General features: G+C 36.0%; 1 protein-coding gene across 1 annotated transcript in view; it reads right to left on the minus strand.

The window, feature by feature from the left end:
• LOC108523542 (contactin-associated protein-like 2) overlaps window positions 1-27,878 on the minus strand; it is a 1,139,721-nt gene that overhangs the window by 788,708 nt on the left and 323,135 nt on the right. Inside the window, exons 5-7 of the mRNA XM_017864187.1 lie at window positions 26,522-26,706; window positions 18,829-18,972; window positions 15,373-15,637 (exon numbers count right to left, since the gene is read on the minus strand). Coding sequence (XP_017719676.1) covers window positions 15,373-15,637; window positions 18,829-18,972; window positions 26,522-26,706 — 594 coding nt within the window. The remainder of the gene's footprint in view (window positions 1-15,372; window positions 15,638-18,828; window positions 18,973-26,521; window positions 26,707-27,878) is intronic.

The raw sequence follows: 27,878 nt of genomic DNA on the forward strand, positions 1-27,878 counted from the left end.
CCCACTCGTGTCCCCTTCCATGCTGTGGAAGCTTTGTTCTTTCACTCTTCGCAATAAATCTTGCTGCTGCTCACTCTTTGGGTCCACACTACCTTTAGGAGCTGTAACACTCACCACGAGGGTCTCCAGCTTCATTCCTGAAGTCAGCGAGACTACCAACCCACCGGGAGGAATAAACAACTCTGGACACGCCACGTTTAAGAGCTATAACACTCACTGCAAAGGTCTGCGGCTTCACTCCTGAAGTCAGTGAGACCACAAACCCATTGGGAGGAACAAACAACTCCGGACGCACCACCTTTAAGAGCTGTAACACTCACTGCGAAGGTCTGCGGCTTCACTCCTGAAGTCAGTGAGACCACGAACTCACTGGAAGGAAGAAACTCTGGACACATCTGAACATCTGAAGGAACAAACTCCAGACACACCATCTTTAAGAACTGTAACACTCACCGCGAGGGTCCGCAGCTTCATTCTTAGAAGTCAGCGAGACTAAGAACCCACTGGAAGGAACCAATTCTGGACATATTTACAAGTCATAGGACTTCTGTATTTTAAGTTTTTCCTATCCAAGCTTTACTTTTTCTTATCTTTTCTGTCTGAGCCTAAATTGAATACCCACTACTTTTTACCATATAGTGTTGCATGATTTCTTTATAGCTTTATTCTAATCTATAAATGTTTTATGTATTTATCTAGGACAGTGAGGGCACTCTGTTTATACCCTCAGTGCTTAATATATTAGGTATCCAAAATGAAAGACTCTGTGGGGGGGCGGTGTGTGTGTGTTTGCAATATTCAGGTATGAATCAAATCACAGAGATGAGATGATTGTCATGGAGGACTGTTATGTTTTTTCTCTCATTATATAATTTTTCATCTCATTTATTTATCTCACATGGTACTTGGTAATTTTTTTTTTATAGCGATCAAAGAGCAAGTTAGTAAAGGTAGAGGAAGAAAGATTGTCCTCCTCTGTTCAGCAAATACAGAAAGGCGGTAGCATGTCAAGTGTCATCAGTAGCAAAACAAGACGCCCAGTTGGGAGCTGGTAATAGAAAGGAGGAACACATGATGAGGAGGAGGAACTTCTAAGCTGACTACTGAGAGAAGATGCAAGATCATCCTGAATACACTCCATGCAGAGGAAGCTGAGCCATGGAAGGACAAAGGTGTTCAGTGCTCACTCTTCTTGCTCTATCATGCCTTCAGCTCTCTCCCACTTAGAGCTCTAAGGGACACACTTTGTTTTTATTTTGTTTGCTGAAAAGGAATCATTTATTGAATTAAATAATACACGTTCTTTGTATATGTAGTTGATGTACATTTGATTTTAAAAAGAAACTGTTTGCATTAGGTCACCACAAAGCATATTTATATACTGATATGGTTTGGCTGTATCCCCACCCAAATCTCATCTTGAATTGTAATCCCTATAATCCCCATGTGTCTAGGGACAGACCCAGTGGGAGGTGATTGGATCATGGGGCTCGGTTTCCCTCATGCTATTCTGGTGATAGTGAGTGAATTCTCACGAGATATAATGGCTTTATAAGGGGGTCTTTCCGCTTTGCTACTCATTTTTTTCTCCTGCTGCCTTGTGAAAAGTTCCAAGTTTGCTTCCCCTTCACCTTCTGCCATGATTGTAAGTTTCCTGAGGCCTCCCCAGCCATGTAGAATTGTGAGCCAATTAAACATCTTTTCTTTATAAATTACCCAGTCTCAGGTATTTCTTCATAGCAGTGTGAAAATGGACTAATACACATATAATCATCAATTGTAGGAAAACAAGAAATTAAGTTTCTATGTGATCTCAACAGAAGTACTCTTTCCTTGATCACAAGAAAGTGTATTTTTTAAGAAAGTAAAGCGAATAAGTTTACAGAATTGCAAAGCACTAGAGCACTTTAAGCAAAAACTCTTTATTTTTAAGAAGAAGGTACGATTTCTCATTTTCTATTCTTGGCATACATTTTAACTGTTTCCGATGAAACCCAAACCTCCTGAACCCATTTCAGTGTTATTCAAAATTTAAACTTCTTCTATATTTGGATTAAAAAATCTGTTCACAAATGAGCTGTGCAAATGGATCACTTTTTTTTTTAACTTCAAACTTTCTTTGAATAAATTAAACAGCATAACACCAACATTTCCTCTATAATCGTCAACTGTGATACTAGCTATACATTTATAAACTGTTTTGCAGTCAAGTCAGAACAAGGAGTTACTTCTTCATAACACCCAGAAGAGCTATCTGGATGTCTGTTTTCACAAGAGCTTTCTCCACTGGTGGCATTTTATAATTGTAGGGACTATCCAGGTCATAGCCTGTGGTCTCCATGGACCCCTGGGTCAGGACCATGGCCTCCTCCCAGATCTCAGCAAAGTGGAGCTGTTTGTCACTCTGCTCCACAGGCTAGGTGGCTTGCTGGGGCAAATGATGGGTGTCTCTTTAGAGCAGGGCATGGCTGACTGAGAAGGTGAGCAGAGGAGAGAGCCGGAAGAACAAGAAAGTGCACAATGAGCCCCTAGAACACACTTTGCAGGCTAATACATGCTAGTTAAGGTTATTCCCTCCTTTCAATCTTTTTCTCATGCTGTAATATAATTAAATTTTCAAAACACCTGAACCTAATATTGGCAATCTGTTATGTTGACCAGTGTGATAATTATCTGCTGCCTCATGTCAAACTCACATAACATTGCATAATTTATGTTTGCATCTACTAATGATAAAAATGGTAGGAACAAGTTATAGTGATGCAATGTACTAGAGAGTCAAATGTTTAGAAAAATAGAGCTTGACATCTGTAGAGAACAAATAACAAAATATGCCTTAGAATAGTACATAAAAGTGTACCGGGAGAACTCTCTTATCTTATGCTTTATTCTGACCACACCCATCATTGCTTTGAAATACAAAATTCCACAAAGAAAGCAAAAGTGAAATCAAAGGAAGGAGTCTGGAATTTTTCAAAATATGTATGCTGGGAAAGGAAAACAGGAAACTATAACAACATAAAGCAAAATGACAAAAGAGGAGAAAAGCTCTAAATAAACCTAAAAGGGACCTCAGGAAGCAGCTTGTCTATACTTGTTATCTTGTTTCTCATTATGGGAGTAAATGGAAGTCCGTGGAGTGGGGTGGGGGTCTAGGCTTCTCCATCTGGGACACTCAGCTTCTGGAGTCCAAAAGAGGAGCTCCTTCAGGTCAGGGTCGTCAACCTGCATGCTATTTACATTTGGCGACAAATAAATCTTTGTTTGGTGGGAGGTGCAGGTGGGTGGGTATTGTCCTGTGCTTTGCAAGATATTCAGTAGGGTTCTGGCCTCTATTCATTGTGTGCCAGTAGCATCCTACCCCCCAACTCTCCAGTTGTGACAGTGTCTCCAGATATTGCCAAATATCCCCTGGGGGTCAAAATCACTCCTAGCTGAGAACCACCGCTTTAGAGGATTCTTCCCACAATATTTCTTCTCCTTACTTGCCTGTATTATTTGTCATGGTTTTATTAAGATAATGAAAGGAAATTAAAATGGTAGGAATTGGTATATTTTGTTGCTTAACAGTTAATATGCAAATGTTTGAGAAGAGGAATGAAAGAAATCAAACAATACAAGTTTTAGATGAGCTATAATTCTGACTTGTCTAATGTCATATCATCTTACGGATTTAATCTTTTCTATTCTAAATCGTTCAAACGTGGCAAATGGAGACATTATAGCACTCAATTAGAATTATTGAATTTTAAGGTTTTTTACTTCATCCAAGATTAGAGGGCTTTTTAAAAAGTATGCATGTACTCCTGCACACACCCACGCACTCACACAATACCTATCCGCCACACAACATTGCTGAGAACCCACGCATATACAGGAACGCAGCTCACATTCTTTAGATTTTTTTTTTCAATATTGATGCCTATCGGCTATTGTACGTAATAAACTCATTGTGTATTACAAAACTTCTCTGGGCAGTAAAACAATACACATAGAACACCCTCTTTTTCTTTCAGTTTCCTAATGGAAATAATTCTTTTAGAGACTATCAAGGGTTTATTTCCCTCATCAAGCTTTTTTATGAACAAACCATTTGCTATGTATGCCGATGGCACTGATTATCCTGCATGAAATAGGATACAGTAGTTTCTTGGAGAAAAAAAGAGTAGAAACATACCTGCCAACAGATCTACATGTGATCCAGATTTCACATTTCCCTATAGAATATTGCATTATAAAGAATACGTGGTAAAATTGGAGAATTTATTAGCTCTATTCTGTTAACCATAGCTGAATAGAGCGTGCTGGAAGTATAGTAAGCATATGCTGTATGGTCTTAGCTGAACCTAAGATAAAAGTGCTGGCGTCAGGATGGAAGTATGGTGGGGGTGAAATTTACTTCTCCATGTTCACATATAATGTCTCGTATAAAGTTACTCTCAAGTTTATGTTTTATTGTTTGGTTTCCTAAACAATAATCTTATTGCTTGGAGTTTTCAAATAGAAGACTTCAGAGACAACATGATTTAATCATCAGTAGATGCCATTTCTGTTAACAAAGCAAGTCAGACTAGACTCCTACAATAAATGGACAGTCTCTGTTTTAAGCTAGTGTAGAATTGACTAGAGATCCGAGATCTTAAGTAGAAGGTACAAAAAAATTTATTCTTTTAGTTTTCCCTGGAGTTAATCACGTCAAATGCATTCCCAAGCCTGAAGAAAAGAATAAAACTAAATTAATTTTAATCATGCACATTTTTTTTTTGTATTCTGTGTGAAAAAAAATAAATACAAAGGGAATATGACTAATTTCAAGGCTTTACTTCATGTCATGCTCCTGAGAATACATTTTTTGGCAAATATAAACACGCTTTCATTTTATTCATGAAAGAGTTTACCCAGTACAGCTCTAGGCTTTAATATCTTCAAAAATAATCTCTTCTTAGTATAAAAGTATAGAATTAAAATTTAAGTCCTGATCAATTTCACACACATTAGCCTCCCACAGTGAAGCAATTATTTCCTTTGAGATATTTGCTACTCTCATTTTATAATGAATTTGGTTTATACAAACTGATGAAGATAACAGAATTGTAAAGTTTCAGTTTATAACATCTTGGTATCAGTACATTAAAAAAATCAGTCAACTGGATATTTAGAAACATGCCACAAGTAAGACATTGTGCTAAACTCAGAGGTAGACAAAGGAAGAGTGGGATTATCTTTCTTAAAAGAACTTTAGAAGATTAAACATTTTTGAACAGAGTAATCAAATATCTGAACAATATATTAAATCATGTCAGACAAATGTAAACAATAAGAATAATTTAAAGTTTGCAAAGGAATTGAGATCGCCATGGAATTAGTATTCAGGTGTTTTGTGGAGGGCAGGTGAGACCATCTTTAAAACTTGGGGGTTCAAGAAAGATTGTTGAATGGGAACATGACTCAATGGAAGCAGTCATTTTGAAATTGCAATCAGGAGGAAATGTGTGGAATGGACTTGTTTAGAGAGGCAGGAGGCAGAGAGAAGAGCAAGGAAACTGCACCTGTCTAGGTATAAATCAAACCAAAAAAGCAAAGATGAAAGTATTGATTGCCTATTTCCTGAAACATGAGTGGTGTTAGGAGTACAGATATGAGGGAGACATAATAGTGGAGGAGTATGTGATTTAATATGTAACAAAAAATGGTTGTTATTCAAGATATAAGGTGCTATACTAGAGGATGGAAGATTGTTCCCTGGGGATTGAGGAAGGAAAGCATACTAAAATTGGACAATAAATGATAAGCGGCAGCTTGCCAGGATGGAATATAGAGAAGGAAATCCTTGTCAGGGAGTGGAAAGTAGTCACTATGATGCAAAGTAGGAGAAATGAGGCCAAATCCTCCAGTGGAACATAGTTGGTGCATGTTCTTGTGTGGCATGCTAAGAAATCAGGACTTATTCTTTAGTAATGGGAAACTATTGAATTATCTTCCTTGTGTTTTAGAAATAGAAACTTGAATAATGTGGGAGAAAAATTAGAAAAATAAGGGAAATTACTTAAAATGCTCCTGTGAGAACCTCAAATGGACATGTAAAAGACATCATTGATGTTAGGTTCTGCCTTCAACAAATATTTCAGATGTGTCATATTCTGATCCTGTGTGCTCACGTAACACCAAAGTGTTTCATGAATATGAGAGGTAGTGGCCAAGGGTAGTGACTTTAGACTCAAATGCGCTGGGCTCTTTTTAAAGCTCTTCTCTTCACTAGCCGAAGGAGCCCTGGTGAGTTACTCATGTCTATTCCTGTGGTTTTTTTTTTTTTTTTTAAATCTATGAAATGCAGGTGATAATGTCTTTCATCTCATGGAGTTGTTGCAAGCATTAAATGGCTTAAAACAGTTGTGTGCATTATGTTTGTTTTAACAGTGACTAGCACAGAGAAAGAACTCAATCCCTAATAGCCAGTGGGCAATCTGGCTCCCAGAGTCCATGCTCATAACCACTATACCCTAACAAATAGGTCTGCGATTGAAATAAACAATCTTTTTGGCAATAAGATGACCTTGATTAGGTTTTCAAGGTATGAATTTTTGAATTAGGGTAAAGAGATAATGGATGAATAAGGCACTTTAAAAGAAGGGTCATGATCGGTAAATCTTTGCATGTGTCAGGAAAAGATAAAAGGCAAAATTTGATTTTTCTCAACGTTTTGAACTCGAGTCACCAGAAGAATGACTTTATCATTTGTATAAATGAGATAGAAAGGTTTCTCAATAATGCAGGACCTAACTTACGAGGTTATTGGAACCATAGCAAGATAATTAATGCAAAGGCTTTAGCACAGTGACAGTTACAGTGTAAGCATTCAATAGCTATTCTCTATTATCACAGTTGTCATCATAATCTTAGGATTAGATGAGAGGCATATCTGGATGGCCCTGGAGTCTCATTCTCGCCAGCCTTTATAGCAGTACAGCAAGGAGCTAGCTCAGCAGATCTGAGGGAGCACAAAAGAGAAGTTGCCTGATGTCTACCAATGAGATCCAGAGGCTCTCCTTTTCTAACAGGACAACTTTTCTGGCCTTTGCCCCTAAAATTATGTACAACATTATAGATGCAGGTCTCCTGGTCCTAGGATCTTGGCCACGGTGTTAGCTGACAAGCTGTGCTCAACTGAAGCTAAGATCTTAGGGGACTATGTGAACTTTATTACTTTTCTGCTTGTAGCTTTCCCCATTACACTATATGTTAGATTTGCATGCCAAGAAGCAATAGGAATTTGATGACAAAGAACACGGGGGTGGCTGAGATTTGGCACAGATGCGCACAAAGATTGATAGCAGTAGTTGAGATTGGGAGGTAGCTAAAAATTCACGCCCAAAAGGGGAAGCAATATTCATAGGCAAGAGGAAGTTACGACCTAGAATGATCAAGTCAACATGTCAGGGTTAAAAATAAAATAGCAGAGGATTGGAATGAGGGAAGGAGAGAATTCTGGGAAATGGGAGGTGAGCAGTACTCCAATATCCAGGCAGAGAACTGGCAGCAGGTTATATGTCTAGGGGTAACAAGATCTTGGCCTCTGGACAGAGGTTCAATAATAGAGATCCAATCTGGGAAAGACGCTCAGAAAGCCTGGAAGCGCTAGATGAAAGACTAGAAGTGATTGTAGAGAGAACAGACATCTAGGGAGGTTATCAGTATCTTTCAGAAAACATCAGAGTCTACCAAGTGCTACAGTAAGAATCTAGGCACAACTGTAATTATAAAATCGAATCATAGAGAATGAATGAAAGGAAAAAAGCACTGACTGGAGAGAAGAAAGAGGACTCAGAAATAGCACAGAATTTCAGTTCGCAGAAGTAGGGTCTGTGTTCAGGTTAGAAAAGGCTCAAGGGAAATATATCAGAATAAAGTAAGTCAGAAAATGTAGTTATGATTGCAGATGGGGCCATATCCACAATTATTTCCTGATACTATGTTTGCCAAAGGGAACTACTTTCTAAGCATGTTGAGTGACTCTCCCAAAAATTTCTTGTGGAAAACCTCGATGAAGAAAGGAAAGAGACCAAGAAATATATGTGGCTAAACATGATATTGAGTCTCCAAAGGAGTCCTTCTTTCAGCTGATCCCAAGGCACTTTCAGAGGCTCACAGAATCGGCAGAATCCCTCCCCCAAGAAGGCTGATTTCCACACTAGTTACAACCAAGCAACACAAACAACCTAATGAGCCTACATTCTTCCCAAATTACTTAAAATTAAAGGCGGGGAGGTAGGTGCTAGGCAATGATACTATCTCACAGTCTGAATTTCCTGGTCAAGTTAATTATCCCTGGTAATTCTCAACATGAGGTTAATAGGGGGAGTGGGGAGTGGTGTGGAGAAGGTTCCAAACCAATGACTGCTTTGTGGTTTTTTCTGATTATGAAGGTACATCATCCCTGATTGTTTCATGCCAACACTCCTTATTTTGTTAACTATTTGAAACAAAAATAGACACACAATTGCAAAAACATCTAAAGTTGACTTAGATATATCTCTACTATGTAAATCCATATTGCTTAAATTTACCGATTACTCATTTATCCACTACAGAAGTTTCAACCTTACATGAAGTTTCAGCCCTTAACACTGAAATGAAAGATAAAGGGCCACAGTGTATATGCACTTCAAAATATCATTCTGTACGTGATAAATACATATAATATTATCTGTTAACTGAGAAATATACCGGCTTTTCAGCAAAGTTAATTTGCTTCTATGTCCTCCCTGTTCTTGCCTTAGAACATCTTCAACTACATGCATATATTAATTTTGGAGTTCCTGGGCTATGCTCTTTGCTATTCCTTCACAATTCATTTGTATTCTCTTAGTATCAACTAGTGATATCTGATTTGGTTTCTCTTTATTTGTACAGTAAACTGAAGCTTTTGAAACATGGTCTGGTTCTCATTGGCACCTTTTCCCTCCATTTTATCCATCAAAGTCACTAAAATTTTATGGTCTTCTTGCAATTTTAAAAAATTATTATACACACATACACCCAACACATTTTATTCATCTTCCCTGAAAAAGACATAGAACATTCTAAAAGGCTCAGAAATCTTATAGAAACTAGAATGGAAATGGTGTCCTGGAGTGTGATTACAAATTAAAATGTCCCTTTTGCTTTCTAAAGAATAAGTCAACACCTAACATTATAAAACTCTCCCCCAGCCCTTTCTTTTCTTTCATTGTGCACTGTAATGCTTCTATTGATGTAACATGTACACCAGCATTCACTGCAGTATAAGTAAAGGTAGATTTCCACTCAGTTCGCATGATGATGGTATAGCCACCCTGGGAATTGACATACAATAAAAAGTCAGTTGTACGAAGCTACCTGGGAGCAACACAGCATTCACTCAAATGCCTTTTACTGGGTACCATGTGGCTCCCCCAGCAAGTCTATTTGTGAATTCTGGAGAATAAAATCAGCAAAATGTGTTGTAGATATGTCCAAGGATATCTTATTTCTATGTATCTATTTAGATCTAGAACTCAGATCTTTATCTCACACTTTTGGGATCCACTAAACAATAGAATCTATTCTTTCCAGCTCAGTTCTAGGCTCCTAATTAAAATGAGTACAGTGCTCTATGAATTAGAATTTCTTAGGCTCTGTTTTCCCCCTAAGAATACAGAGCCATGTTTTATCTTTTGTATCGTAAGATGATGGATTTGAGTTTACTAGAAATTTTAGATATCTACAAGTGCATCAAAAGTACAAAATCTAAAATTTCTTTTAGCCACTTATTTTGTAGAAGTATGGTGTATGTAGATTATTTGTGAATAAAGTGATGATTTATTTATTTACTCAATGTATTCTTTTATTGAGAAAAAGGAATATGTTGTTACCTGATAGCTAGCAATAGTTTTAAGGGACAATGCTTTTATCTATCTATCTATCTATCTATGTATCTGTCTATCCACCAATCATTTATCTACTTATCTAGCCAGTTATTTACCCAGGTTGAAAAATAGTTTTAAAATTACATAGACGGTGTGGAATTTGTTCAAAATGAGTTATGAATATTTTCAAATAAACATTATAGACACAACCCCAAAATTTCTGCACTTGACTATAAAATGCTCCATTTGTATGTAAATGCAATTGAAATTCTGTTGAAGCTTATTATTTAAGGTGAAACTTTTAAGAAATTGGCTGTACATGTTTCTAAGTAAGGAAACTGGAATTTTTAAATTGATATAACTTATGCTATTTAATTTTCATTTGTAACATTGCTAAGCCTCATACTTTTCAGAAATATCATTTTATCATCAATTGTTTTGTAGCATATTGTTTTGATTTCTAAAACAATTGATGTTCACTGTAGAAAGTACAGATATTAGAGAAAATACAATAAAAGTTAGTATAATGAACTGATAACCCACCAATTAGAGATAATCACTATTAGTATTACTTATTTATTTCATTATGATTTTGAATGAAACAAAATTCCTATATTTATAATAATGACATCTAAGTCATAGTCTACTTAAGTTTTGTTAAAATTTTATTCATAGCATTGTATTTTACCATATTATTAAATTATATTTAAGAAACACGATTTATAATGACATAATAGTATTCCACATAAAATACACTTTTAAAATCACCTGTCCATTTTCAGTAGTTTGTTTTCAATTACTTTTGTTATTGTATATATGTTGTGATAAATATCTCTGGGTACTTCTTTATTTTCTTAGAATCAGAAAAACTTTAATGGATCAAAGGGAAGTAACATCTTTTAAGGCTTCTAATAAATATGGTTTAAACTTGAATTAAAAAATTTATCTTGCTAAATAAGTCTCCAATTATTTTGTTGTAAAACATAATAAAACAAATCTCTTAAATTATTTGTAGTAATGTCTAAACATTTAGTTTTGAGTTATAAGAATTTAAGACAATTTAAAATAATATCAGTATAGAACTGAATATAATTTTCAGTAAACAACTAAAACATCAAAATTGTATTTCAAATAAGACCTTTTTTCTTACATGGTGAAAAGGGTATCTCATGGGGCAAGTTATTACTGAACTTTGGAAAATGGTATAAATTAATTTTTTAAAGAAATATTAATATGCTGGCTACATTTCCAAATGTTCATAAAATTAAGAACAGAGATATTTTAATTGCTTAGAATAGACACTGCCAGGACTGTTCCCAAATATATTTGCCCAGATTGAACTGGGAACTCTTTCCCAGCATGCTCCCAGCCACACACTGAACCAAGAAAACTCCCACTCCTCCCTTGACACACCCAATGGAATACAATGATTTACAAAGGAAGTTTTACTAACAAGCAAAGTAAATAAAACAAATTCACAAGAGATTTCCTTTGGAGATGAAAATACAAACAGAGGTGATCTTTTCTGATTACATATTTCTGAGACAGTGTGGACACTGAACAGCTATTTGAAAATTGAAGCAATACCTACATTAACAAAACAAGGAGGTTCCAGTACTTGAGTATAAGAAAACAGATAACCTAGGACAGGACATATTCTGAATCACTTTTTGGAAACGCTTTGTTTACACATGGAGAGAAGTTAACCTTTTCCAATAAGTGAGAGAGAATATTAAGATAAATCACTTTCTCACCACTATAATCAATGCTGAATCACATGGTATTACCTTGTTAATAATGGCATGCGACAACTGAGTATTGTTCTAAATATGTTTGTATTTAGTGGCATAAAATTGAGTCATTTTGAAATAAAACTTACTTCAAAAGGTAGGTAGTTTTTTTGTTTGTTTGTTTGTTTGTTTTGCTATAATTCAGATAGTAATGTACATGAATGCTTCTTTTCACTACCATTATAATATTATAATACTGTTCCCATAAGACAAACTTAGTTTTCCAATATAGAGTGATGGAGATAATACTTCCAGACAACAACAACTTTTAAAAATTCCAACACTTCAAATAAGAAAAAGAATGTAGGTCAGGTCAGTGTTTTCCAAACTGTATTTAGGACATGAAATTATTACAGTGGGTCATGATCTTTTTTCTTTTTTTAAGAAAAAAGCAAGAGAAGAGAAAATATCACAATTATCATAGTGTATCTAAAATAGCAAGGTAAGTTTTATTTCACTAAACTTTGTGTCAGTAGATTTTGAGTACGACATAAAATATTTTCTTACTGTACTTTGATCAAAATTATTTGAAAAACATGGTTCTAGGTCCACCTTCCCCAGGGTTTTGAATTTTAAAGTTAAAATGAAAATTATGCCCAGAATGAACAGCTATTATTCATTAGAACCTTTTAGCACACATTTAATTTTATTTTATCATTTATGCATAGTTAAAAGTAACACATAAATATGTATTCATAAATCAGTAACTGCTGTCCTAAAGAAGGTGATATAGTGGGATAAAATCGAGGCTTTTGAAATAAAACTTATTTCAAAATGTAGGTAGGGTTTTGTTGTTGTTGTTGCTTGTTTGTTTATGGCTATCCATCAGAAAAGTTGATGTTGCAACTTGGAAAATATTTTCATGGTAAGATAACCCACTCCATAAATTGAAGACTACTGGGTTTGACTGAATTTTGTAAGTCAAGTCTACTGTTGATTACTAATGAGACTCTTGAAGACAGTAATCACAAGTTGGAAAGAAAGATGCAAAGACAGGGTGAACAACATATTAAACATTCTTTTACTTGTAAGAGGTACTTAATATTTTAAATTAATTCCCAAAGAACAGTGTTGACCAAGATGGGAAAAAAGGTTTTTGATCCAACTGGGTTACGTTCATCCCGGACCACAGAACTTATTAAATAAAAACCAAGTTACCAGTATATATTAACAGTATCTGAGAGTCTCTATATTACCTTCTCAGTGCACTACTTTATGTGTATACACCAAAATCTTATCACTGTTTATTTTTCTTTTCTAGATTTTCTGCATTTTCTAAATTCTTTCAATCAAAATATTTAACCAAAGGAGAAATGGACTGACATTCTTCAATGCTCATGCTGATAAGAGTAGAGTAGCTGTGATACAGATACATTTCCCTTTGTTAAAGCAAACATTAGAATCTTGAGTTAACTGTTTTCTCAGTGTTGCCACTTTACTGAATTATTTAGAAATTTAATTGAATTTGATAAAATACATTAAAAGACAGAGGAAATTATCTCCTACGGTTTCCATATGTACTTGTAGATTGAATGAATGAATATAAAATATAACTTTTTTAAATGGTTGAATTTTCTTTTTTTCTTCAACTAATCTTTCTCAAATGTGAGCACTTAGTTTCCACTGTGCATGTATGTGTGTGTGTGTGTGTGTGTGTGTATACATATATATATATAAAAAATGCTTGAAGCAGTAAGGTATTTACACTGGATTATACAATACTATGGAAATCTTTAGATTTCATATCATTTTCAATTAATTTGCACAGATTCTTGGCTAAATTGACAAAAAAAACTTCAGTCCATTTTTATCATCTTTAAGCAAATCTATTAAGGTGAATCAATTGTCATGTATTGGATTCCCTTGTTCATTCTATCTTTAATTTTCAGAATAAACACTGCTTAAACTAGGTGAGAGCATGTTGGAGTACTAAATTATACCAAATCAAATTAATGCATGTTTATTGACCACTAGGGTTAGTATCTTATTCTTTCAAATACATTGGCTTCTGTTACATGGAAACCTACCAACAAATCGGGTCTGCTTAGAGACTGCAAGGAGAGAGGCCTTCATAGTAATATTTTTATGTTTAGTCATTAGAAAATAATCATTAATCATAACAATATAATGTGGGAGTTTTTCAACTGTGGCAAACATTTGCTTTTGTTTTATCTGTTTTCTGGTCTCTCCAGATATTTCCGATTTACTGTAAATCTCCCTAGGTATACTTGTAAAAGAATGCAGTGATAAAATATGACTAGACATTCAAGGAAAAAGCAAAACTCATAAGCAGAAATGGAGAAAGTGAATATCTAGGTATTTCCCAATAGCTTTTGAGTTCACTAATTTAGGTACATATCTGACATAACAGGTCCTTGTGGCTTCCTTGAATCCTCTCCAGCAATAGATCACACGTTCAGGCCATACACAAACATAAAGCCTATTTTACAAGAAAACATGTGTTCTATAGCAGGGGATATTCTGTTAGTCCAAAGGGGTCAGAGTATTGAACTCAACAAATATTGGAGCGCATTTCTTACAGGTATTATTCTATAGGCTAGAGACAGAAGAAAAAGGAGCATGGTCCCTGCTCTCAAGGAGCATGGAGTCTAAAGGGGAAATGAGAGGGACAAACATCATAGTGTGTTAGAAACCATGTCAGGTACGTGCATGGGATGCCATGAGTGTATATGGTATATTCGGAAATCAGAGTCCATGGTCACCCAGTTGAGCTCTCTGTCATGACTCCTTTCAGTATCTGTTACACCTGTACTAAGTGTTCAGTAAATGTTAGTTTTCTCCGTATCTCCCATTTCTAAGTAGTTCTTCACTATATATATACACACACACACACACATACACACACACACATATATATATAGTATGACTATTGCAAAGACTATCCCAAGAAAAATAGATGAAAACAGTTACTATTTATCAGTCCAATATTGAGACTAATTTTTCTTTGTTTATAATATCTCAATTTACAATATCACCTTTCTTTGTACTGTATTTATCAAAGAACATTCCAAGGTTGTGAAGTTTATTCAAATAACAAGAATATTACCTAAGCTTCCACTTGTCATATCACTATAAAGCCAAATTTAAAATTATCCTATTTTTGGCTAAGCCAGTCTTCCATCAGTTGATACACAAATCTTGTCATTCTACTTCATATTCGCTTTCGTTTTCTTTTCCAACCATTCACATAATTTTAGTAAGATCATTTTGAAGTTCTGACTCCAGCAGTGGAATATTCCTTAAAGTTAAAATTTGTATAATCCTGTTACTAATAGTAAAAGGTACACGAATGTTCATAAAGAGAAAATATACCAGATACCATTGTGTTTTTAAAATAAACATTCTTTGTTTTCGAATATAAATTATTCACTTAAAAGAACAACAATTTCTCTGTTAAAATAAACTAGCATTGGTAAGGAATAGATTTTGCTTTTCCAATCTCAATGAACTTTCTCCTTCACCTATGCCTTGCCCTCTCAGCAACTTTCCAATTCAACTTGGAAAGTTGAATTTTCTTATTCAATCAGCACACATTGCAACCAAGTAAGTGTCTTGAAGACCTGAACTAAAACCTAATCCTGAGAATGTAACACCAGCAAAACCAAACCAAACTCCACACTAGCTTTGGAAATTGCAATCGCAGTTTCAGGAACAAATGTCAAATAGGCTTCACTGACCTGAGGAAATATCGATTTGACTCATCTTGGTGTGTGTGATGTTGATGTGAACACCCACTTTGCTTTCAGTGAGGTCAATCTCCACATTGCCCAAATTATCCGCAAAGTGACTGAAGACCAGGAGACCATTGGGGTTCCATGTCCTAAACTGGAAACTGACGGAGAACAGGTCCTGGTTAAGCCGTCCGGGTACCTCCAGGTAACTTGTAGCATTGAAAAAGACAGGCACTGTATAGGGTTCCACACAAGAGAAGCTCAAATTTCCCTGTAAAATTGAAAGACAGGCTCTGAGGAAAACAGAATAAAATAAACATCCATGTAAGACCATTGATGAAGGTATAGTTCTACAAGTTTTGAAGCACAGCCCGAGCCTAAGTGAAATTCACACGCAGCAGCAGTGCATAGATTCAGTGACTGGATGCACCACCATCAATCTGCTTGGAGTGTAAGGCCTACTATTGAGCAGCAGTTGGCTGTCTAACTATAACAAGCAGCTTCTGTCATGGGATTGACAGCCAGACAGCCTGCTATGATAGGCTGACGATGAGTTGTAAAGTGTGTATATGTGTTGTGGGTGTGAGTGTGAATCACGAGACTTTCTGAAGATAGCAAAGCTGCTGCTGGCCAAACATAAGTCAGGTAGAGAGATGCTATGCCCTATTCTGGGTGGTAAAAGCCGACATTAATTAACATAGTACTCTGGTCTCAGTGGGGACTGTGGTCATATGTTTGTAATTTATGAAACAGATATTTTAGGGAAAATATTTTTGGATTTTTATCTATATACCTTGTATGTACATATATACATAGATAGATATTAAGTTTTCAGCATTAATGTAATTGTGGTTATTGGAGATTATTTTATTATCCAACTCAAAATTCCATTTAAATTCCCATGAAATGTGCTTATATTACAATGCATTAATTCCTGTGGAACTAGCAGTATAAATGGGCTAAATGGAAACAAAACTTGCAATAATTCAGGCTTTCCCCTTCTCTTCTATACGCCTCCTTCTTGGTATAAGCAAAAGAAAAAAACAAAAAAGCTTTATCATTCAGTTACACTAAATTGTATATTTCAGTGCCTAACTATATTCCCTTTACAGATCTAGAAATCTGTATTTGCTTCTAACTTCTTTTATCCTATCGTAATATTTTAAGGAATGTAATTAGATGACATTTTCATTGGCTCTCTCTCTCTCTCCCCCCCCCATGTATATATACACACACATATATATATGTATATTTTTTAACAACACCATATATATATATATATATACACACACACACACCAGATGCTGATTTCTTCCATTTTAGCGCATTAACCGTTAAATCTAAGGCAGGCTGTCTCTCTGAATTAATATTCAAATTAAATTTTCTCTGTACGTTCACAGACGATTATTTTTAAATGCCTGCTTTTACTGATGAAAAGAACTGCCTATGCATAATCACTGAGATTTTATAACTGACCACATACTTCTTTTGAGGGGATTGTCTCCCTAGCAAAATTAAAGATCCTGCCAGAGTAATGGCGCTGACTCTGGAGTCAGTGCATAATGAGGGAATGAGTGTGCTTGGGAGAAGAGGAGGTAGAATGAGCGCTGAGTCAATTTCACTGAAATATCAGCACCCAACATCTTTGAAAGTAAATTTCTTATATAAACACTTGCCTTTGTAGGGTTGCTTGCAAAATGTCTATTTGTCTCTATCCCATCTAAGATTTTCTGTATTGTTAAAATAAAATGTAATTATAAAGCATAATCAAACTCACATATTGTGAATCCATAATCTTTTTTTATTCTTTTATTTTTGGGGAGACAGAGTCTCAGTCTGTTGCCCAGGCTGGAGCACAGTAGTTCAATCACGGCTCACTGTAGCCTCAAACTTCTGGGCTCAAGTGATCCTCCTACCTCAGCCTGTCAAGTAGCTGGGGCCACATGCATGCACCACCATGCCCAGCTAATTTTTAATTCAATTTAATTTATTTTTTTAATTTTAATTTTCTTAACTTGTTGTAGAGACATGGTCTCACTATGTTGCCCAGGTTGGTCTCAAACTCCTGGACTCAAGTGATCCTCCTGCCTTGGCTTCCCAAAGTGTTGGGCTTACAGGAGCAACCCACCATGCCCAGCTATAAATCTATAATTTATATCTCCTACTCATAAAATAAAATAAAAGCGATTTTTCTCATAAAATAATTTTTTTTCCATGTTAAACCTCAATGTTTTCATCTACAAAATGTTTGTATCCTTCTTGTAGTATTGTTCTCAGATCATCCTAAATGTAAAATATAACTTGCCTAGCACACTACCTGTTGCCTATAAATGGAGCTATTATCATTTTTCCATGTAATCAATATACTTTATGAGAAAATTTAATCAAAGTTCAAGTTTTAATTTCTAGTATAAATTTATGATTACTTTAAGGAAATTATTTATTAAATAATCATTTGCCTTAAGTTATTGTTTTAAACTTTCTCATATCCAACCCAAACTGTTTATTTGTTCAGGGATTTTCACTTGTCAAGTCATTTTATGAAACCCTAGGCTCAAATCTGAGGCAATGAGACCATCAGAGCTCTTTTAGAGCAGAGTGCAAACACTCATGACATTATTCTACTTCTAGTGCATAATATCTTCTTATTGTATGGGTCTCTGGAATTTTAGGCTCTCCCAAATAGCCTCTCTGGGCTAAAGCAGCTCCTGGTCTTGCAGAGCCATAAGAAACTCTCATACTAAAATTGTAAACTAAGTATCTTTTAGGGATGTTGAGTAGTGTCGTTTGGAGGCAGGTGCGCTGGGGCTTTCTTTGACTTTTGCTCTCCTTCCAAAATCTAATGAAACCTGGCACCAACTCACACAAGAGGCAGACAAAAATCACAGTGAACTTCTGTGGCACAACTTTTGCTATGCAGTGGAAATCAAGCTTTATTTAATTGTATAATATTTAGTCTGGTTAGAGATTTGTTAAAAAAGATATTTATTTACATATTTGAACAAATTACCTTCAGAAGCACAGGAGTAAATATAATAAAGCCCTTGATTAAAAAACTTTAAAAATATTAAATTAAACCATAAGCAAGTAACTTAGAGCATATGTGATGAGATATTTGAAAACATGATGCTGTCAGTTTAAGGGCTGCTAACTGCTAGGATGAAGCACGTGCTGAAGTGTATCTGTTCTCCTGCCACAAGTCATCCAGAAATATTGAGTCTAATGTTCTGTGCTCCATGGGAATAAAACCTACCACCTACTTCGGGCTCGTCCTATTTTCTATTCTCAAAGAATAGCAAGTATCTACACTATTTCTGAAAACTCTAATGTTTGTTTTACATCATTGTGCCCAAACACAAATATGATGAAAAATGTCATGATTTTGTTGTTCAATACTTCAAAAAACAAAAAAAAGTTACTTGATTTTTTATAGACCAATATTTTGAGGATGAAAATTCTTACCACATTTGAGGGCTCTAATTTCTTCCTTCTGGCAAGATCAGTAATGTTGATGCCATTGTAGTTGATACTTTCCATGCAGCCTTTGAAATTCTTTCTACCACTGGAACTGGGCTTGCCAGAGAAAGGGATGCCTCCAAAGGTTATCTTTGAGAAAAAGAAATTAAATGTAAACATTCACATTGTGTTATGATAAACTAGACAAAACTATGAATACAGTCAAGGTCAAGTAGCTATACCCCAATCAAAATATACAAATATTATAGCATTCTGCCTCCAAAATCCATGGCATATTAAATTATGTTGTTGATGAAGTGTCTAATGGAGTCATTCATTCTAATAATTAGATTAAAACTTGAACAAAAAAATAGTAATGATCCTTTGCAATTTTACTGCCCCAGAGGCATTTTATAACTTTTCTTGAGAATATTTAAAAGATTTTTTATTCAGCAAACTTCTTTTATGAAATCATATTAGACATATATTTTTATGTTTATCATTCAAAGACATACTATCAATAAATGCCTCCAGTAAGCATGAGATAATCAGCACTAATTTAATAAGCTGATAAAACTGTAGCCCAAAGCAAGGGATATCATATTTACCCTATGCAGACTTGTAGTCTAATGACCATTATTGTCAAAAATTCATTAGATTTATTTTAGATGTAGAAAATAGCTCAAAAAATATCATTACAATATTGATTAGGGACCACTTAGGATTTGGGAACTCAAAGTTGAACAGTGTGGGCTTAAAGATATTATAGGTCTTTTAAATCCTAAGAAATAAGACAGTGCTGCTTACTGTGTTCCTCTGGCTGCTACCACTTATAGAAAGAAAATATCTATTTCTTATATATTTTGATCAATATATATTATAGCATTAAATCTACATGATACAAAATTGCATTTAGTATTTGCATGGTGAAGGATGACATTTACTATGAATAGTAAATTAGTAGTAAACGAAGCCAACTGCTAAATATAATTATAATATCAAGATATATGATACTTGTAATATATATCTTTTAAATTATCATACAGAATTACCATTATCTATTTTTTTTTTTTTTACTATCAGCTTCATTAAAATGCCAGAAAATATTGTGTGGTCCAACCACTTCATTTTCAATGAGAATATATAACTATAAAGAATCAATGACAGCCTAATATCATATCATTGGTTACATTAGGGATTGGGGTTAGAACTCACCAAATTGTTAGGAATCTGTTAACTTGAGCCTGTGGTGCTTTTCCAGAGCATGTTTGATGGGGTGAAATGAAAGCAATGAAAATGAAAAAATGAAGTGAAGACATTTTTAAAAATTGGGACTTCATATTTGAAGCATAAGTCAAAGATTCTGTGTTCTGGAAGGTCCATAAACAAATTATGTTCTATTATTTAGTATTATGGCATCTTAAATGCTTAATTAGTTTTAGAGGGGGAAACACAAATTATGGTTTATGAGGTGATGGTAAAAATAAACAAACACCTCATTTAAAATAAATTATTATTAATGGTTAGCTGAATATGTATTATTTGCCACAGAGTTCATGTATAAGAAGGTAAAAGGAAAACTGAAAAAATATATATCCCAAAGAATCAGAAAACTACAAAGAAGAAATAAAGAGTAATCTGAAGTAGAATTATTGGGGAAATGTTTTCAACCTGCACTGAAATGAACATATTAGGTACTACCTAAGCATACCTAGTACCAAAGGCAATCATTTTTGATACTAAAATAGAGTACTATGTCTTCTGTTTATAATCTTTTGATCAATTTTCCCCAACTGACAGTAATATCATCAATGTATAATATTATTAAACACATATTCCTCTGTGTGCATATTTCTTTAATTTGAACCTTTCACTTTCTTCAGGGGATTCAAATTATCCTTACAGTTTCTCTGCTTTCAGCAACTCTAGGCACAAGTCCACCTCATCAAGGTGCTCTGGAAAAGCAATGCAGGCTCAAGTTTAAAGATCCTAACGAGTGAGTTCCGACCCCAATTCCTAAGGTAACTAACGATAGGATATTAGGTTGTCATTTACTCTTTCTAGTTATAGATTCTCACTGGTGGGCCGGGCACGGTGGCTCACGCCTGTAATCCCAGCACTTTGGGAGGCCGAGGTGGATCACCTGAGATCAGGAGTTCGAGACCAGCCTGATCAACATGGAGAAACCCCGTTTCTATTAAAAATACAAAATTAGCTGGGCTTGGTGGCGTGTGCCTGTAATCCCAGCTACTTGGGAGGCTGAGACAGGAGAATAGCTTGAACCTGGGAGGCGGAGATTGCGGAGAGCTGAGATCATGCCGTTGCACTCCAGCCTGGGCATACAGAGAGACTCCGTCTCAAAACAAACAAACAAACAAAAAAAACAAAAAAAAATTTCTCATTGGTAAAGTAAACTGGTTGGACCACAGAATATTTTCTGACATTTTAATGAAGCTGATAGTAACCAATATTGTTGCAGTTGAACGATTAACATTCCATTACTCCTGTGGCTCATATGATACATTTACCAATGCTCTTGCCACCCAGTAACCTTGCCTCTGAAGAAATAACTGCATTAACTATTTTGTTAGCTTTCAAGTGTTCACAAAGTGTGGCAGGGACGATCGGATACCTCTGCGTATCCTTTCTTCCCACCCTCATTAGGGAAAAAATAATGCTTTTCAGCTGGGCACATTGCTCCCAGTCAATATAATAAATTATCAACTTATTTGAAGCTAGTTTTGGTCTCATGATATTTAAGTGGAAGGGCTGTATGTGATTCTAAGAACTGTCATTAAGAGGTGGAGGGCACAGTCTTGCTTCTCTTCCTTCTTGCTAGCTGAAGTGCAAAGTGAAATGTTAGCAGTGGTCTTGGAGTGATTTGCAACAGGGATAGAGGAAGAGCAGGATGAAAAAGGACTGTGATCTTGAAGATTGTGGAGGGGCCATTTGAAGCTAGGGCCACCTGCCTCCAGTATTCTTTTACATAAAGCAGAATAAATGTGCATCCATTAAATGTAGCCTATGTAATCTTAATTCACATATATTTTTTCTATTACTTCCTGTTGCCTCCTCACATAACCCTATGTGAAGAATGCGATTAAATTCATTTCATCAAAGGGGAATATGAATTGTTCACTGTCACACAACCATTAAAGGGCAGAAACAGATTCCAACTCGGGCTTCTCCTCTGATTGATGTTCTTCCTAGCCAGTCTGTGGTTCTGAAATGGTCAAGAGAGACTCATTCCTCTACTTCCCTAGCAGAGCTGTATTGCAAAAGATAACAGCATAATATCCACAGTGGGTGTGCTCTGAAGAACAGAGAGAATCTAGGCCAAACACCATTTTGCTGCTCTGCCCTTTGGTTTTTATTGGCTATGCTGAGGAAAAATGAAGTGAAGTGTACCTGTATATCACCACACCAGTCTCAGGCCACCCTGTAGCTAGCAGACTGATTGCAGGTGATGATTGGCCTACTTCTGCCGTGTACGCAGCTACAAGAGGAGGGGAGGAGACAAACTCTTAGGACTAGGTCACAAAAAATGTCCACATAGGCCGGGCGCAGTGACTTAAGCCTCTAATCCCAGCATTTTGGGAGGCCGAGGCGGGCAGATCACACGGCCAAGAGATTGAGACCATCCTGTCCAACATGGTGAAACCCCGTCTCCACTAAAAATACAAAAATTAGGGCCAGGCGCGGTGGCTCACGCCTGTAATCCCAGCACTTTGGGAGGCCAAGGCAGGTGGATCACGAGGTCAGGAGATCAAGACCATCCTGGCTACCACGGTGAAACCCCGTCTCTACTAAAAATACAAAAAATTAGCCGGGCGCCAGGGTAGGCGCCTGTAGTCTCAGCTACTTGGGAGGCTGAGCCAGAAGACTTGAACCCAGGAGGTGGAGGTTGCAGTGAGCCTGGATCACGCCATGACACTCCAGCCTGGTGATAGAGTGAGACTTCATCTCAAAAAAAAAAAAAAAAAAAAAAAAAAAAAAATTCCACATAGAGTTACATCAAAGGAGTGAACTTGTATTCCATCACTTCTTTCACGATGTTCCTCTCCAGGAATTGTGGTAAATATGTTTAACTTATGCTAGCAGTGCTGTGCTGAATCCCCCGCATACTGGTTCACAAGAACCAACTGTTAAACAGAGCTATTATTAAAACTTCCACTACATAAGTATAAATTAAATAAATTACATGAAACACAACACTCATAACTATTAAGAATTTATCTCTACACTTTACTTTCATATAAGTTATTGAGGTCATTTACATTTATTGCAACCATATGATGGAAATATCATATAATTGTGTGCTGTTAGGCACCTCTTCCCAACTCCCGGCTCAGTTCCATATATGGTAGCAAGAAATCAACCATGGTGGGAAATTCGCACCATGAAAATTAACAACTGCTATATATCAGGGCATTCCTCTGACCATTCCTCCCTGGAGAGAACTGGTTGTTAAGCATCCACCAGCACACCCCTACCTTTGGGCCTCTATGCCTTTGTCCTTAGTGTACTCTGGAAGAATAAAGGCAGTATAATTTTGGGGAAGCAGGACATTGAGTCGTCAGGTTCTGTGAAGATAACAAGACCACCTTTCTCTTCCTTTAGGCCAAAGCCTTTAAATAGTTCAGTAATGAACATTATATAATTTGTATTATTTTAACTTTGAAGCTAATTTTCATGCAGTCTGTGAGGTTTGAGTGTAGTTAGTGTGTGGATATATCAAGGAGATAAGTGCAACAAAACTAGAGACTGACTCTAATACAGTCCCTGAAGTGTTTTTTGTTGTTGTTGTTGTTTGTCTGTTTTTTGTTTTGTTTTGTTTTTGAGATGGAGTTTTGCTCATGTTGCCCAAGCTGCAGTGCAATGGCATGATTTTGTCTCACTGAAACCTCCGCCTCCTGGTTTCAAGCGATTCTCCTGCCTCAGCCTTCCAAGTAGCTGGGATTACAGATGCCTGTCACCATGCCCGGCTAATTTTTGTATTTTTAGTAGAGACGGGGGTTTCATCACGTTGGCCAGGCTGGTCTCAAACTCCTGACCACAGGTGATCCACCCGCCTCAGCCTCCCAAAGTGCTGGGATTACAGGCGTGAGCTACCATGCCCAGCCCAGTCCCTGAGGTTTTCTCTAAACAAATAAGCAAAGGGAGTCCCTTTCCATTAAGAAAAAGGTGTAGCAATATAAAGGTAGGCACAGCCACTTTTATTCATGCCAATAATTGCAGTCTAAGAGGACAGTAATCTGGCAGTAGCCAGAAATGTTAAGTCTACCCTGATTCTTTGTCAGTTAATTTAAATTTCTTACTAGTGTTCTTGTCTAATAAGTCAGTTCCAGGTATTTTAGTCTATATCCGCAGCTCTCAAACATGGCAGTGTATATAGATGGGCTTCAAGGTGTCCATGAAACTGCTGATGGAATATAGAAAGTGTTATGTGTGCACGAATATTCATAGACTTCATCACACACTCAACAAGGTTTATGACCCCAAATTTTTAATTTGGTTTTTTGAAAATTAGAATTATATTTTCTCATTCCGAATGTTCCAGAATTTTCACCTCTTCTATGGTATTTCAAAGTTTATTAATGGAGGATGAATAATTCATCTTTAGGATCTCTCATACATTGAGAGATAAGTCACATGAGCCAAGATACACACTAACTTAGAGAAGATAGAAATTTCTGGGATTTTCACATACATTTTCTTTTAACAATCAGTTTGCTTTTAAGAGATTTCTTTGGGGGGAGGGTACAATATTTTCCAATAACCTTAAATTCATTTAATGTTAATAAAGTCTCCATCAGTGTTTATATAGCATATTCTATTAATTTTTTATTTAGGAATATATATCGTATATTCATATTGCAAAAAATAGAAACTATTTAAACATAAAGAAAATAGAAAACACAGCTATTAATCCTGTGTTTTCCATTTATTTTATGATGAGCATATTTCATATTCTTAAAAAATTATACACGAATATACATAACACACACATATATACATGAATATACCCCCAATTTCAAAACTGGGGGCCAAGGAACATGAAGGTGGTGCAGAAAACTAATAGGGGTGCCATAGTATGTTTGAAATTTTTAAAGAAAACACAACAGTATTTGACACCTTTTGGACATTGTGTGAAACTCTAGCTTAAGGTAGTTTACTGTTTCAGTATTAGATAATGTGTCATTCCTTTTAATTACATGCTTTTTGGATTTGGTCATTACTCTGATTTAGACAGAGTATCATGTAAGTTAAAAGTGGAACAGAAAATGAGGATGCTAGTGGCAAATCTGATCCCCATTCTGACAGGCATACAGTACAATAGCACTCATCCCATTAGTAATAATTGCTGTTGTTTAAGAATGAAATAAAAATCTTTCACTTTTATTTTATGTTTATTTCTCCAAATGGCTACCAAAGTCTTAGGACATACATTTTTAAGTTGTTTGGACCTGATGGCTCAGGACTGCTGTGGAAAAATTTCAAAGACACTAAGGGCTATGTGAACTAAGAAAGTGTGGAAACTTCTGGCTAAGTAATAGCATTGCCTCCCTTTTATTTTACCATTCTGCTGATTTTGTATGTCTAGTGTTATCCTTTTCTCCTAGGATGTATAATACTGTGACAAACATCTTTTTTCTTTTTTTTTTTTTTTTTTTTTTTTTTTTTGAGGAGGAGGAGTTTCGCTCTGTTGCCCCGGCTGGAGTGCAGGGGCACATCTCTGCTCAGTGCCACCTCCACTTCCCGGGTTCAAGCGAATCTCCTGCCTCAGCCTCCTGAGTAGCTGGGATTACAGGCGTGTGCCACCACAATTGGCTAATTTTTGTGTTTTTAGTAGAGATGGAGTTTCACCATGTTGGTCAAGCTGGTCTCGAACTCCTGAACCCGTGATCCGCCCGCGTCAGCCTCCCAAAGTGATGAGATTACAGGCATAAGCCACCGCGCCTGGCCGACAAACATCTTAAAGAGCTCACCTACATATATGATTAACATTTTTAATGGTTATTTTAAGGTTGAATTGCTCTCCAAATAATTTTAAAATGTGATATATCTATTCTTAAGCTATGGGAATATATTTTTATTTATATAAACATGATCAATGATTATTTTTAATCTCTAATTATTGACAAGATAATATATGTCTTTTTGTTCATAGACAATCGTTTTAAAATAGTCTGTATTTTACTTTATTGCTTTTGTGATATTGACTCTGAGAAAACAGAGCTTGACAAAAGACCCATCTACAGTCGTGTGTTTCTAAATGACTTAATATAAACCAGAAACTCGGATTTCTTATTCAATACTTTATAATAAATATTAGACAACCCTCTGTATATAATGTACTGCACATTCTCAAGGAGAATTGATAACATGATTAACTATAAATGAAAGGATTACAAATTAAATTTATTCTGAATTTATTAAATGACCTAGATAGCACGGTCCGTCTCTTCAAATTACTACTTTGGTACTAAGATTTTTATAATATTTCGAGCACTCATGATTATAAATTTAGAAATAAAATGAAACAAATTAACTAGGTTTTAAAATTGTCAGTGTCTTTTGTTTAGAGAAGAAAATAAAAATGGTATAAGTCGTAATACAGTTAACAATAATACAATACAGTAGGAGAGTGACTCAGTTGCTCGACATTTTATCACAATTTCTACGTCATCATGTGTACCTCGTAGTCCAAGTCCAGGTAGTCAAATTCTCCGTTGGTGCGGAAATGCTGCATGCTCCTGTCCAGCGTGAGGTTAATGCTCCGCCCCTGGCGCTCAATGACCACAGAGTGCCAGTGGTGGTCATCCAGCAAACTTCCGGTCATCACTGATGTGTGGCCATATATGGGGCCAAGCTGGTTGCTTCCTGCGTACACAGGAGTGAAAAAGAAACAACGCCATGATACTTTGGCCAACTCTGTGAAGCAGAACGTCTTTCATTTACTGCCCCTAGAGGCTGATATTCCATCAAAGCTCTATCCATTCGAGTTAACCTGGGATACCAGTAAGTAATGACACTTAAAAATACTTCATGTTCAAAGTACATACAAGTTATTAAAGATGGAAAAAAAAGTACTTTTTAAAAAAGGGGGAAAATGAGTGTTTTATGACTGTGCAATGAATTCTGCTAAATTTTGGTAGGTTTGTTATAAAGTCCAGTGCCACGTGAGTTTTTACAGAAGTCTGCGGGGTTCTGATGCTGGCTCCACTGTTAGCTTGGGGTCCAGGGCAAGTTGAGAATGCTTGGTCTCCATTTTCTCATATATACAATAGGGAAGATAATAGTACCTGCTTTGTAAGGTTGCTTGAGGATTAAATGAGTTACTATAGGCAAAGAATTTAATACACTTTCTGGCATATAATGAACATAACTGTTACCTGTTAATCTTTTATTACTGTTACAATTATTATTAAGACCACACAGCATGACCATTTTTAATTTTCGTTGCCTCCAAAAGCCATTGTTGTAAAGAGAACACTATGTGATTGTTAATGGCATAGAAAATTTACTTATCTTTTAATTAAAATGATAACATTAAGAATTATATATGTAGGCCGGGCGCGGTGGCTCAAGCCTGTAATCCTAGCACTTTGGGAGGCCGAGACGGGCGGATCACAAGGTCAGGAGATCGAGACCACCCTGGCTAATACGGTGAAACCCCGTCTCTACTAAAGAATACAAAAAACTAGCCGGGCGACGAGGCGGGCGCCTGTAGTCCCAGCTACTCGGGAGGCTGAGGCAGGAGAATGGCGTGAACCCGGGAGGCGGAGCTTGCAGTGAGCTGAGATCCGGCCACCGCACTCCAGCCTGGGCGACAGAGCCAGACTCCGTCTCAAAAAAAAAAAAAGAATTATATATGTAGTATTTAGTTTTGAAATCAGATCTCCATAGCAACACAACTATAAATACAAGTAAAAGATTGTTAGAATCCAACACGTTTATTAAGGTCGTCACTGGATACAGTTTACATATTTTGTTTCATCTATGTTGTCTAACCAAGTATTGCTTTTTATGGTCAGGCAAAATTAATCACTATA

Source organism: Rhinopithecus bieti, unplaced genomic scaffold (assembly GCF_001698545.2).
Source record: "Rhinopithecus bieti isolate Rb0 unplaced genomic scaffold, ASM169854v2 scaffold_74573, whole genome shotgun sequence".
In the NCBI taxonomy this organism is placed as follows: domain Eukaryota; kingdom Metazoa; phylum Chordata; class Mammalia; order Primates; family Cercopithecidae; genus Rhinopithecus; species Rhinopithecus bieti.